The sequence below is a fragment of the Lathamus discolor genome, chromosome 23 (genome assembly GCF_037157495.1).
Source record: "Lathamus discolor isolate bLatDis1 chromosome 23, bLatDis1.hap1, whole genome shotgun sequence".
Lineage (NCBI taxonomy): Eukaryota > Metazoa > Chordata > Aves > Psittaciformes > Psittacidae > Lathamus > Lathamus discolor.
The window spans coordinates 1,214,473-1,227,938 of NC_088906.1; the positions used below are offsets into that span (position 1 = coordinate 1,214,473).

The 13,466-nt window shown below is 66.7% G+C and overlaps 1 protein-coding gene across 2 annotated transcripts; it reads left to right on the plus strand.

Annotated features, from left to right (window-relative positions):
• The first annotated feature begins 5,418 nt into the window (after positions 1-5,418).
• On the plus strand, positions 5,419-11,978 carry SP7 (Sp7 transcription factor). 2 transcript variants are annotated; one of them, XM_065659691.1, is made up of 2 exons: positions 5,419-7,168; positions 10,587-11,978. In XM_065659691.1, the coding sequence occupies exon 2, from the start codon at positions 10,673-10,675 to the stop codon at positions 11,666-11,668; it is 996 nt and encodes a 331-aa protein (XP_065515763.1). In that variant the 5' UTR covers positions 5,419-7,168; positions 10,587-10,672; the 3' UTR covers positions 11,669-11,978. The 2 variants fall into 2 exon arrangements, with proteins under 2 accessions (XP_065515763.1, XP_065515762.1); XM_065659690.1 differs by having other exon boundaries at positions 10,587-10,677.
• The last annotated feature ends 1,488 nt before the right edge of the window (positions 11,979-13,466 follow it).

Below are 13,466 nucleotides of genomic sequence, written 5' to 3' on the forward strand. Positions count from 1 at the left end.
GCGGCCCGCCGCCGAGGCGCTTGCTGAGGGACGGAGCGGCGCGGCCCCGGCCCCCGCCCTCTGCCGAGCGGGCCAATGGGGAGCGCCCGCGGGGGGCGGAGTGACGCGAGGCGCAGCCAATGGGAGGCGAGGGCGGGACGAGGAAGGGGGAGGGAGGCGGGAGGTGGGGGGGGGGCCGGCGGAGGCGGGGGCCAATGGGAGCCCGCGCGGGCTCGCAGGGAGACCCCGTACGGGAGAGGCGGTGGCGGCGTGGGCCGCGGAGTGATGGGCGGGAGAGTCCGCCAATAGGAGATGGGGAGGCGGGGCGGAGGGGTGACCGGCAGCGGGGACGGCCAATCCGCAGCGCGGATGGCGCCGAGGGGGGAAGGCGGGGAGGCGCGATGACATGAGCGCTAACCAATAGCAGCTAGGCAGGTTGTGGGAGGCTGGCCAATGAGAACGGCGGTCTGTCTCAAACTAGCCAATAGCGGCTGAGGGGAGGCGGGGCGAGCGGCCGGGCTGCGCCCTTGGAGGACGGCGCCGGGAAGGTGGCTGAGGAGGAGGCGCCATCTTGGGTGGCTCCGCCCCGGCTCCGCCGAGAGGGGCCCCGGGCCCGGGCCCGGCCGCGGCCGCTCCGAGCCCCGGGCGGCGGCGCCGCTTCCGCTCCGCTCCGCTCCCCGCCACCCCCCCGCCATGGCGGCCGGCCCGTCCTCAGGCGCCTCCGCGCTGGGGTCGGGATGGGGGGGGGGGGAGCGGTGTTTTTTGGGGGGTTCACGGCGAAATCGCCTCTCCGGGGCCCGGAATGGGAGCGGGGGGGGGGCGGCGCCGGTGCCGGCCGCGGCCGCGCTCTCGTGTCCGGATGCGGCCGGGACCGGCACCGACCCCGCCCCCTCCCCCCGCTTCCCCGCCTGGCGCCCCCTGGTGGCCGCCGCGGGCCGGTGCCACCCGGTGCGGGCTCTGCTGCCCCCTGGCGGAGCCGCCGGCGCTGCCCCGCCCCCGGCCCCGCCCCGAGCCGGGCCCGGCTGAGGAGCGCTGGGCTCTGGCGGCGGGTGCGGAGCTGGGGGGGGGCAACCGGGGTGGGAGGGGAGCGGGGACACTGGGAGGGGAACTGGGATACTGGGAAAGGAACTGGGGACACTGGGGTGGGGACTGGGGATACTGGGATAAGGGAACAGGGATACTGGGACGGGGAGCAGGGGACACTGGGATGGGGACCAGAGATACTGGGAAGGGAACTTGGGACACTGGGATGGGAACAGGGACACTGGGATGGGGACTGGGGACACTGGGAAGGGAACAGGGTTACTGGATGGGGAACAGGGATACTGGGAAGGGAACTGGGGACACTGGGATGGGGGCCGGGGATACTGGGATGGGGAACAGGGATACTGGGAAGGGAACTGGGGACACTGGGATGGGGACCAGGGATACTGGGATGGGGGACTGGGGATACTGGGATGGGAACAGGGATACTGGGATAGGGAGTAGGAACACTGGGATAGGGAACTGGGGACACTGGGAAGGGAGCTCGGGACACTGGGAAGGGGAGCAGGGATACTGGGAAGGGAACTGGGGGACACTGGATGGGAACAAGGATACTGGGAAAGGAACTGGGGACACTGGGGTGGGGACTGGGGATACTGGGATAGGGAACAGGGACACTGGGATGGAGACCAGCGATACTGGGATGGGGACCGGGGACACTGGGACCAATCTGGGCAGGAGCAGGGCCACTGGGTGGTACTGGGGGCACTGGGAGCAGCCTGATGGGGAACAGGGACATTGGGACGGGGAATGGGGGTGCTGGGACCGGGCATGGGCGGGGGGGGGGGGGACACACAGAGGCACTGGGGTGGGCACTGGGACCAGTCTGGAAGTGACCGGGGGGCACTGGGATGAGGAATGGGAGCACTGGGGGGGGGGGGGGGGGCAGGGGGGTGCCCCCCCCCGCGGGTCGCGGCTCAGGGGCGACGCCGGGCGAGTCCCGGCAATTTTGGGTTGGGAACCGCAGAAATGCCGCGTGGCGCGAGCCCAGGCGGGGGGGGGGGGGGGGGAGCGGGGGGGGGGGGGGGGGGCAGAGGGACCGCGGTCCCGGAGAGCATCGGGAGGGGGGGGACCCGCGGGGGGGGGGGCACCCCCAAATTGCCATGGGGGGGGGTCCCGGGGCACCGAGGCAGCTCCGGGGGGGGGGGGGGATCCTTTGGCAGCCGGAATGGGGGGGGTCGGACTTCCCCCCCCCCCCCCCCCAGCGCCACCCCCCGCGGCCGCTTTGATGCTGGCTCCGCAGCGCAATGGGAGCCACATGGCGGGGGGGGCACGGGGGGGGCTCAGCGCTGTCCCTCCCCCCGGGCTGTTCCTTCCCCCCCCCCGCGGCTGTTCCGGGCTCATTGAATGGGGACGGGAGCGCCGCGGGCCGGGACCCCCCCGGGGAAACCCCCCCCGGGTGCTGCTGCCGCCTTTGGGACCCCCCCCCCCCCGTGTCCGCAGGCAGCGCCGCATCCCCCCCATTCACCTCCTGTTACCCCAAACCCTATGGGTCCCCACACACCCTATGGGTCCCCACGCACCCTATGGCCCTTCATAAACCCTATAGGTCCTACAAGCCCTATGGGCCCCCCAAACGCTACAGGACCCTGAAACCCTATAACTCTCTCCAAACCCTATAGGTCGTCATACACCCCATGGGTCCGCACACACCCTATAGTTCCCCCCAACCCTATGGGTTCCCCAAACCCTATAGGACCCCCAAACCCCACGGGTCCCACACACCCTGTAGCTCCCCCAAACCCTATGGGTCCCACACACCCTATAGCTCCCCCAAACCCTATGGGTTCCCCAAACCCTATGGGTCCCACACACCCTATAGCCCCCACAAACCCTATGGGTTCCCCAAACCCTATAGGACACACCAAACCCTATAGGTCCCCAACACCCTATAGCTCCCCCCAGCCCTATGGGTCCCACACACCCTATAGCTCCCCCAAACCCTGTGGGTTCCCCAAGCCCTGTAGCTCCCCCACCCCCCCATCGCCCGCCCCCCACGGGCAGGATCCGGGGGCTCGGGCGGTCCCAGGCTCCCCCTGCAGGCCCCGCGGGTGCCGGCGCTCAGCCCCATACGAGCCCTCCGAGAGTCCCCAGGGCCGGGCCGCCCCCGGCCGGAGCCCGCGGGCGCTGGCAGCCGCTCCCGGCGCACCCACAGGGCCGGGGCCGCCGCTATTTCGGGGCCTCCGACCGCAAGAGAAACATCCGGGAGCGGCGGGGGGGCAGGGAGCGGGGGGGGACACGGGGACGGGGGGGGCACAGGAGCAAGGGGGAGACGAGGGGACAAGGGGGGGGCACGGGGACAAGGGGGGTTGGACATGAGGGACGCTGTCATAGGAGGGGGCACTGGGGGGACACTTGATGATGGGGGGCTCAGGGGCACTGTGCTATGGGCTGGGTACCACATCCCCGGTGCCACCAGTCCCCATTCCCAGTATCCCCTGTCCCCATTCCCCAGTGCTCCCCGTTCCCAGTGCTCCCAGTCCCCATCCCCAGTGTCCTCAGTCCCCCACTCCCAGTGCTCCCCATTCCCAGTATCCCCAGTCCCCATTCCCAGTGCCCCCAGTCCCCATTCCCAGTATCCCCAGTCCCCACTCCCAGTGCTCCCCATTCCCAGTATCCCCTGTCCCCATTCCCAGTGCTCCCTGTTCCCAGTGCTCCCAGTCCCCATCCCCAGTGCCCCCAGTCCCCACTCCCAGTGCTCCCCACTCCCAGTGCTCCCAGTCCCCATTCCCAGTATCCCCAGTCCCCATTCCCAGTGCTCCCCACTCCCAGTGCCCCCAGTCCCCCATTCCCAGTGCTCCCCATTCCCCAGTGCTCCCCATCCCCAGTGCCCCCAGTCCCCATTCCCAGTGCTCCCCATTCCCAGTGCTCCCCATTCCCAGTATCCCCAGTCCCCATTCCAGTGCTCCCCATTCCCAGTGCTCCCCATCCCCAGTATCCCCAGACCCCATTCCCAGTGCTCCCCATCCCCAGTGCTCCCAGTCCCCATTCCCAGTGCTCCCCGTTCCCGGTGCTCCCCACCCCCGGTGCCCCCCCCCGCACACATGGAAGCCATTCCCGCTGCTGTCGCTCCCTTTGAAGGCCGCGGTGCCCCCGGCCCAGCCCCGGCTCTGGCTCAACCGCAGCGGGGGGGCCGCGGCAGAGCCCGTCCTGCTGAGACCCCCCAGGCTCGAGACAGGGGCCGAGACCCCCCCGAGTCCTGTCAGGTCCTGAGCTGGGCTGGAGATGGGGGGCAGTGAGCGAGGGGGAGGCGGAAGGGAGGGATGGAGGGAGAGGGACAGGAGGGAGGGAAAACGGCATGGATGGGGGGAGCGCAGGAGCGGAGGGAAGGTGGGAGCGAGGGAGAGAGGGAGGGATGGGTGGGTGGGTGGGTGGGTGGATGGATGATGGATGGAGGGATGGATGAGGGAGACAGGGATGGATGGATGGAGGGAAGGATGGATGATGGGTGGATGGAGGGAGGGAGGGATGCATGGATGGAGGGATGGATGGATGGATGGAAAGAGAGAGGGATGGATGGGAGGAAGGGAGGGATGGAGGATGCATGGATGGATGGATGGATGGAGGGATGGATGAGGGAGAGATGGATGGATGAATGGATGGATGGATGATGGATGCATGGATGGATGGAGGGAGGGAAGGATGGATGGATGGACGGAGGGAGGGAGGGATGCATGGATGGAGGGATGGATGAGGGAGAGAGGGATGGATGAATGGATGGATGGATGATGGATGCATGGATGAATGGATGGATGGAAAGAGAGAGGGATGGATGGGAGGAAGGGAGGGATGGATGATGGAGGGGGGAGGGAGGAAGTGAAAAAGGGAAGGAGAAATGAAGGAATAGAGGGAGGAATGGAGGGAGGGACACAGGGCAGGTGAATGGACACCCACAGACAGACACAAAACCGGAGCCGTTGTGAAGGACCCCCCCATGTCCCCCCTCAGTGTCCCCCCCAGGTCCCCCCTTCCCCATCCTCCCCCAGACTCCCGGGTAATTGTGGGGGCCCCGCTGCTGCCATCATCACCCCCCCCCTCCCCCCGAACCCCAATTCCCCCCCCGAGGTGACCATGACCCCCCCCGGGGGTGCCCCCCCCCCCCCCCCCCCGCCGGCGGGGAGCAGCGGGATGGAGCTGTCCCAGTTTGCTCCCAGTTTGCGGGCAGCGGAGCCCAGTGAGGGTGCAGCTGGGGGGGGACCGGGGCGGGGGAGGGGGGGGGGGGGGGGCGGTGGTTGCGGCCACGGCGCCGGCGGCTCCGGAGCGGAAAACCCTGAGTCAGGGCTGGGAAAGGGCCCCGCTGGCTCCGGAACGGCCTTGGATGGGAAACGGAGGAAAAGGGGAAAACAGAGCGGGAAGGGGGGGAAAGAGAGGAAGAAAAAGGTGGAGGGGGAGGAAAGGGGGGAGAGGAGCGTGGCTGGGAATAACCCGCTGTGAGCAGGGAAACTGAGGCACGGGCATCCCCAGCCCCATGGCCTGGGCACTCGTGGCCCTGCCTCTGGTCCTGCCCCCAGCTCCATCCCTGGTCCCCTCTGTCCCCGTCCCTGCTCTATCCCACCCCATCCACAACTCCTGTCCCCAGCCCCGGGACCCAGCCCCAGCCCTGGTACCTCCAGTGCCATTCCTGGTCCCCTACAGGCCCCACGCCTGTTCCCATCCACATGTCATCCCTATCCCTTCTCCCATCCATACCCCATCCCCATTCCGGCTCCCATTCACTTCCCATCCCTGTCCCTGCTCCCATTCACTTCCCATCCCTGTCCCTGCTCCTATCCACATCCCACCCCTGTCTCTGGTCTCCTCTTGTCCCCATCCTTGCTTCATCCCCATCCCTTCCTCAAGTCCTCATTCTTGCTCCCACTCACATCCCGTCTCCATCTGGGCTCCTGTCTTGTCCCTGTCTCTGCCCCATCCCCATCCTGTCCCCATCCCTGTTCCATGCCTCTCCCGTCCCTGTCCCCCTCCCGTGTCCCCCCATCCCCACGGGCACCGTTTTGGGGTGATTTTGCCCCATCTCCCCCCGCAGATGCGGGGTCACGAGGCCCAGGTCCCCCTTGTCCCTTTGTTCCTTTCCCCCTCCCTGTCCACCTCTTCCCCGTTTTGCCTCCTTCCTTCCCTCTTTCCCAGCACTTTTCTCATCCGTTCCTTTTCCCTTCCCTTTCCCCCTGCCCTTCCCCCCCCTTTCCTCTCTTTTCCCCTTTCCTCCCCAGCCTCTTCTCCCTTCTTTTCCTTTTCCCCTTTCCCTTCCTCTACCCCCTTCTCTTCTCCTTCCCTTTCCCCTTCCTTCTCCACCCTTCCCTTTCCCCTTCCCACTCCACTCTTCCCACCCCATCCCAGTCCCTGTCTCCCAGCTTCCACCTCCCTCCCTTAGCTTCAGCCTCCCTGTATTTCCTTTCCTTTCCTTTCCTTTCCTTTCCTTTCCTTTCCTTTCCTTTCCTTTCCTTTCCTTTCCTTTCCTTTCCTTTCCTTTCCTTTCCTTTCCTTTCCTTTCCTTTCCTTTCCTTTCCTTTCCTTTGTCATTTCCTTTCCTTTTTCCTTTCCTTTCCTTTTTCCTTTCCTTTCCTTTTTCCTTTCCTTTCCTTTCTTTTCCTTTCCTTTCTCATTTCCTTTCCTTTTTCCTTTCATTTCCTTTTCCCTTTCTCTTTCCTTTCCTTTTCCCTCTCTTTCCCTCCTTTTCCTTTCCTTTCCATTCCTTTCCCTTCCCCTTCTTTCCCCTTCCCTTCCTCTCCTTTCCCTGTTTTCCTTTCTTTTCCTTCCCATCCCCCCAGATTTCCTTTCCTTCCCCCTTCCCTGGTTTCCTTCCCCCTTCCCTTTCTCCTTTCATCCCCTTCCTTCCCCATCCCTCCTTCCCCTTCTCTTTTCCTTCCCAATTTCTCTCCCTCTTCCAACTCCTTGCTCCTTTTTTCCAGCCTCTTTTCCCTTTTCCTTCCCCTTCCCCTTCCCCTGCCCTCCCTCCTCGACCCCCCCGGCCCCCCCCCCCCCGGCGAGGGGCGGTTCGGGGCCGGGCTCCCGGCCCCGGTCCCGGCCCGGCCCAGCCCCGCCGCAGCGGCAGAGCGGGGCGGGCGGCAGCGGAGCTCCCTCCTCCGAGCGAGCCCCGGGACACCGGGACCCGACCCCGGCATCCAGCACCGCCGAGCCCCGGAGCGCGGTAAGGAGCCGGCACGGGGACACGGGGCACCCCGGCACAGGGTCCTTTGGGATACGGGCACCCCGGGACAGGATCCTTTGGGATACGGGCACCCCCAGGACAGGGATCCCGGGACACGGGGCACCCCGGGCCAGGATCCTTCGGAATGAGGGACCCGGCAGGATGGGAACCCCGGGATAAGGGACCCGCTCCAGGACAGGGCAGACGCCGGGTCTGGGACACTCCAGGATGGGGACCCCGTCTGGGACAGGGACCCGGGGATAGGGGAGACCCCCGGGACAGGGAACCCCTTGGGATGCGGGGAGCCCCCGGAGCCCGGACCCTCGGGGATGGAGACCGACACCGCCCCCCCCCCCCCCCCCCCATTCCTGGGACAGGGACGCTGGGATACGGGACCCTGCAGGACGGGGAATCCCTCCTGGATGGGGGAGCCCCTCGGGATACGGGACCCTGCAGGACGGGGGATCCCTCCCGGGACGGGGAAAGAGAAGGAGCCCCCCGCGATCCAGGAGGAGTCCCCTGGGATAACGGGACCCCTTCGGGAAGGGGGGACCCCCCCTCCATGGCCTGGATTGGTTCCAGGGGGATATTTCCAGCCCTGGGACTCCGTGGCTGTTCCCATCCTGGCACCACCGCATCGGCCGCTGCGCCCAGCCTGGGGCACCCCGGGGTGCTGGCAGCGCACGGGGCTGTGGTGCCGGGGACACGGGGTTGGGGTCACATCAGTCCCCGGCACCGCTGCACCCCAGGGCTGGGGTTGGGGTCACGTCGGTCCCCAGCGCCGTTGCACCCCGGAGCTGGGGTTGGGGACGTTTCCATCCCCAGAGTCTGGCACCCGCTGGGGCCATGGTGATGGGGCCACGTCCGCCCCTGGCACGGGGCCACCCTGGGACACTGGGATGGCTCCAGAGGCCACTGCGGTCCCTGGGAGCCGTGGGGACCAGGAGCCAGGGCCCCGGCATCCCCCATCCCCTGATCCCCCCTGCGCTGCCCCTGCCCGGACCCCCCCACCCCACAGGACCTGGACCAGGGAGGGGATGGGCACGGGGGACCCCAAAGTGTCCCCCACCGTGTGGGCAGGGGGAGCCAGGGCCCGGTGATGGGGTGACCCTGGGGACAGGGCAGGGGGTGCTGGTGGCAGCGTGGCCTGGGGATGTGAGGGGACATCGACCATGGGGACCACTGAGGCACTGAGGCAGGGGGGCAGCCGCGGGGGTCAGGGTTGGGGTGCACTGGGGACAGGGACCAGGCACTGGGGACATGGATGGGGTTTGGGGACCAGGGGCTGGGGATGACAGATGGGGACAGGGATGGGGTTTAGGGACCTGCGACTGGGGATGAGGGATGGGGACCAGTGGCTGGGGATGATGGATAGGGACAAGGATGGGGTTTAGGGACCTGGGATTAGGGATGAGGGATGGGGTTTAAGGATGAGGGATGGGGTTTAGGGACAAGGACTGGTTTAGGGACCTGGGGTTGGGGTCTGGTGACAAGAGCCTGGGAACTTGGAGGCTCAGGGACTGGAGATCACGGATTGGTGATTGGGGACCTGAAACTGGGGACCAAGACCCAGGAACTGGGGTTCGGGAGCAAGACACCAGGAACTGGGGACCAGGCGAGCCCCATTGCAGGACCCATCCCCAGCCCCATCCCATCCCCATCCCCTCCTCATCCCCATCCCATCCCCATCCCCAACCGCATCCCATCCCCATCCCCATCCCCATCCCATCCCCAACCCCATCCCATCCCCATCCCCATCCCATCCCCATCCCCATCCCCTCCCCATCCCATCCCCATCCCCTCCTCATCCCCATCCCATCCCCATCCCCATCCCCTCCCCATCCCCGCTGCCTGCACGGAGGACACAAGCGGGGATCCTACTCCTGGGCCCATCAGAGGCCACCGGGAGCCACCGGTTGTGCCCCCTTGGCCCCGGGGCTCGGCCGCAGCTCCCGGCATTCCCGGCCTCGGGCACAACCGGCGCTGATTGATGGCCCTTGGACACTATTTTAAGCGCGGCTCCGCTCGGCGCTCGCCCTGGTTTTAATTACGGAGCTCTGCGGCAGCGCCGCGCTCCCGGCCCGCGGGCCTGGCCCTTGTTATCCTTGGAAAACCGGGAGCGCGCTGCGGCCGCGGCCGGGCCCGGCGCAAAAATAGGAGCAGAAACCACAGCAAAAAGGGAAGGGGGGGGGGGGGGGGGGGACCCCCAACACAAGGAAGCACCAAAAAAAAACTGGAAAAGCCGCAGGGAGGGCGCGGGGGGAGGGAGAAAGCGAAGGAAAACTCAAATCAAGGGGAAAAGTCGGGAATGGGGAGGCCGGGGGGGGGCGGCTCGGGACGCCCGCTCGCAGCGGCGGCAGCTGAAAGCCATGAAGGGCATTAAAGCAGAGGAAGTGGCCCGGGGAGGGGGAGCCGCAGCCTAATTCGATTAAAAGGCCATAAAAGCAGCAGGAGCTGGGGTTGGGAGTGGGGGTGCGGTGGGGAGGGGGCTTCTGCCATGGCACAACCCCGCTATGAGCCCCTGGAGAAGCCACAGCGAGGGGGGGAGATGGGGTTTGCTCAGCGCTGGAGGGGAAACTGAGGCACGGGGGAGCAGGGGGAGGTGGGATGGGGGTCACTGTGGGGCTGGGTGTAGAGTGGGGGGGGGGGGGGCTGCTGCCCTGGGGTGGGTGCCCCAGTATTGGGTGCCCATTGCTCACCCAGCGTCGGGTGCCCCATAGGGCTGGGTGCCCATTGCTCTGGTGCCCCATGGGGTTTGCACCCTAATAGTGGGTGCTCGTTTGTCTGAGTTCTCCATGGGCCTGGGGGCCCCAATTTTGGGTGCCCCATTGCCCTGGGGGTGCCTTGTGGGGCTTGGTACCCCAATACTGGGGCCCCACTGTGCTGAGTGCCCCATTGCACCAATTACCCCATTTCGTTGGGTATCCCATCACTGTGGGTGCCCATTGCTCAGGGTGCCCCATTGTACCCATTACCCCAATATTGGGTGCCCATTACTCTGATGGGTGCCCCATTGCAACGATGGGTGTCCTATTGCCCCGACGGGTTCCCCATTGCCCTGATGGGTGCCCCATTGCCCTGACGGGTGCCCCATTGCCCCGATGGGTTCCCCATTGCCCTGATGGGTGCCCCATTGCAATGATGGTTTATTGCCCCGATGGGTTCCCCATTACCCTGACGGGTGCCCCATTGCCCCAATGGGTTCCCCATTGCCCCGACGGGTGCCGCATTGCCCCGATGGGTTCCCCATTGCCCTGACGGGTTCCCCATTGCCCTGACGGGTGCCCCATTACCCCGACGGGTTCCCCATTGCCCTGACAGGTTCCCATTGCCCCGACGGGTTCCCCATTGCCCTGACGGGTGCCCCACGGCACCGCCCGCCCCCCACCCCCTAACTCCCATCTCCCTCTCCCCGCAGGCCGCCGGGGGCCATGACCGGGCGCCCCCACTGACGCCGCCCCCCGACCCCGCAGCGCCTCGGGGTGCTCCGGCCCCCCCGCAGCCATGGGCGACTCCTTCACCGCCGCCTTCCCCAGCGCTCCGGGGCTGCTCTCGCCCTCCGCCAGCCCCCAGGCATCGCCCGGGCCCTACGGCCCCGACTACGGCCCCTTCGGCCACCCCTTCCCGGCGCCCTCGGGCGCGCAGGAGGTGCTGGGGGCCCCCGTGGTGGTGGCGACCAAGGGGCACCCCTCGGGCGAGTGCCTGCCCCCCGTGTACCCCTCGCTGGAGATGCCTCATCCCTACGGCTCCTGGTACAAGGGCGGCATCGGCGGGGGCCTGCCGGGGGGCTCGGGGCCCGCGGCCCCCTCCTGGTGGGACGTGCACCCCAACGGGGGCTGGCTGGGGGGCCCGGCGGGCGCCGAGGGGCTGCAGGGCTCGCTGCAGGCGCAGCCGGCCCTGAGCCCCCCGCTCCCCGCTTACGGCTCCGAGTTCGGGGCCCTGAACCCCCCCCCTTACAGCGGTGCCCCCGCCGCACCCCCGACCCCGAAACCCAGCTCGGGGGAGGCCCCGAAGGGTCCCCGCGGCGCCGGGTCCTTGACGGGGCGCCCGGCCTGCGATTGCCCCAACTGCCAGGAGCTGGAGCGCTTGGGGGGGCCGGGGGGGCCCCGTCGGAAGCCCGTTCACAGCTGCCACATCCCGGGCTGCGGGAAGGTCTACGGCAAAGCCTCGCACCTCAAAGCGCACCTGCGCTGGCACACGGGGGAGCGCCCGTTCGTCTGCAACTGGCTCTTCTGCGGCAAGCGCTTCACCCGCTCGGACGAGCTGGAGCGGCACGTCCGGACCCACACCAGGGAGAAGAAGTTCACGTGCCTGCTCTGCAGCAAGCGCTTCACCCGCTCCGACCACCTCAGCAAGCACCAGAAGACCCACGCCGAGCCCGCAGCGCCCAAAGCCGGCCCCGAGCAGCCCCCGCCGCCTTCTCCCCCTCCCCGGCAACCCCCGGGCTCCCCCGGCCGAGAAACCGGTAGCCCCGAGCCCGGAAACCTGCTGGAGATCTGAGCCCCGCTCCGCACCCCCGCCGGGGGGTATTTATTATGGGGCGCGGCCCCCCCGCATCTCCTCCTTCGCGACTATAATTTATGTCTTAAATTATGGGGGGGCTCACGGGGGGGGAGGGGGGGGCTCACTTTGGCATCCCCCCCTCCCCCCCTCCCAAACCCCATCTTCTCGCCCCCCCCCCCCAAAAAAAAACCTCTCCCCCCGCACAGAGCTCAGGGACAGGGTTGGCCCGGGTCGTTAAGCGCTAATGTAATGTAATGTCATGTCAGTGTGCCCCCCCCCCCTTTTTAAGCTGTGCCCCGCACCCCCCCCCCCCCCCAAAGCAATAAAGGGATCGCTGAGGCGTCAGAGCGGCTCCACCGCGAGCTCCGGCTCCGAGGGAAACTGAGGCACGGGGAAGGGGGGGGGACACGGACGGGACACGGGACCCCCCTCGGGTTCAACGCGTGTCCCCCCGCCCCGCCCCGTGCGGGTGGTGGGGCAGGAGTGGGGCTGGGGACACTCTGGGTCTGTGCCCTTATCTCTGGGTCCCCACAGCCCCCCCCCCCCCTCGTGGCCCCACGTCCCCCATGGCCCCATGGCCCTTTTTCATGTCTCTCCCCATTCCCAGGACCCCAAAACCTCACAACCCAGTGTCCCCATGCCCCCATATCTGGTGTCCCCATGCCCCCGTATCCCGGTGTCCCCATGCCCCCATATCCCGGTGTCCCCATGCCTCCATATCCCGGTGTCCCCATATCTCCACATTCCTGTGTCCCCATGTCCCCATATCCCGGTGTCCCCATGTCCCCATATCCCAGTGTCTGCATGTCCCCACATTCCTGTGTCCCCATGTCCCCACATCCTCCTGTGCCCCCACATCCCCGTGTCCCCATGCCCCTGTGTCCCTATGTTCCCACATCCCCCTGTGCCCCGTGTCCCCATGTCCCCATAGCCCCCATGCTCTGGTCTCCCCTCCCTCCGTCCCCGTGTCCCCAGGCCCAGTGGGGCAGTTTTGGGGTCCCCTCATCAGGGCAGCACACGCGTGTGCCCCAGCCCCGCACACGCACCCTGGCCAGTCACAGCCATGCAGGGGAACACAACACGGTGCGCACAGGAACACGCGTGTGCACGGGAACACGTATGTGCATAGGAACACGTATGTGAATAAGAATACATATGTGCATAGGAACATGTATGTGCATAGGAATACGTATGTGCATAGGAACATGTATGTGCATAGGAACATGTATGTGCATAGGAATACGTATGTGCATAGGAACATGTATGTGCATAGGAACATGTATGTGCATAGGAATACGTATGTGCATAGGAACACATATGTGCGTAAGAACATGGATGTGCACAGGAACACACATATGTACAGGAACATGCATGGGAATAGGAACACGTATGCTCATAGTAACACGTATGTGCACAGGAACATGTATGCGCACAGGATCATGTATGTGCATAGGAACATGTACATGCACAGGAACGTGTATGTGTGCACAGGAACATGTATGTACACAGGAACATGTATGTGCACAGGATCATGTATGTGCATAGGAACACGTACATGCACAGGAACGTGTACGTGTGCACAGGAACACGCATGTGCACAGGAACACGTATGTGCATAGGAGCACACGTGTGCACTGTGTCGTCCGTCCCCCCTCCCCGTGTGCTGGCCCGGGGCTGCCTCACGGTGGCTCTGCCCTGGCCCCGCTGTCCCCGCTGCGCCCCCCCCCGTGCCCGGTGGGGAAACCGAGGCACGGCAGCGCCTTCCCCCCCCCCCCCAACCGTGGGGCTCCCGGAT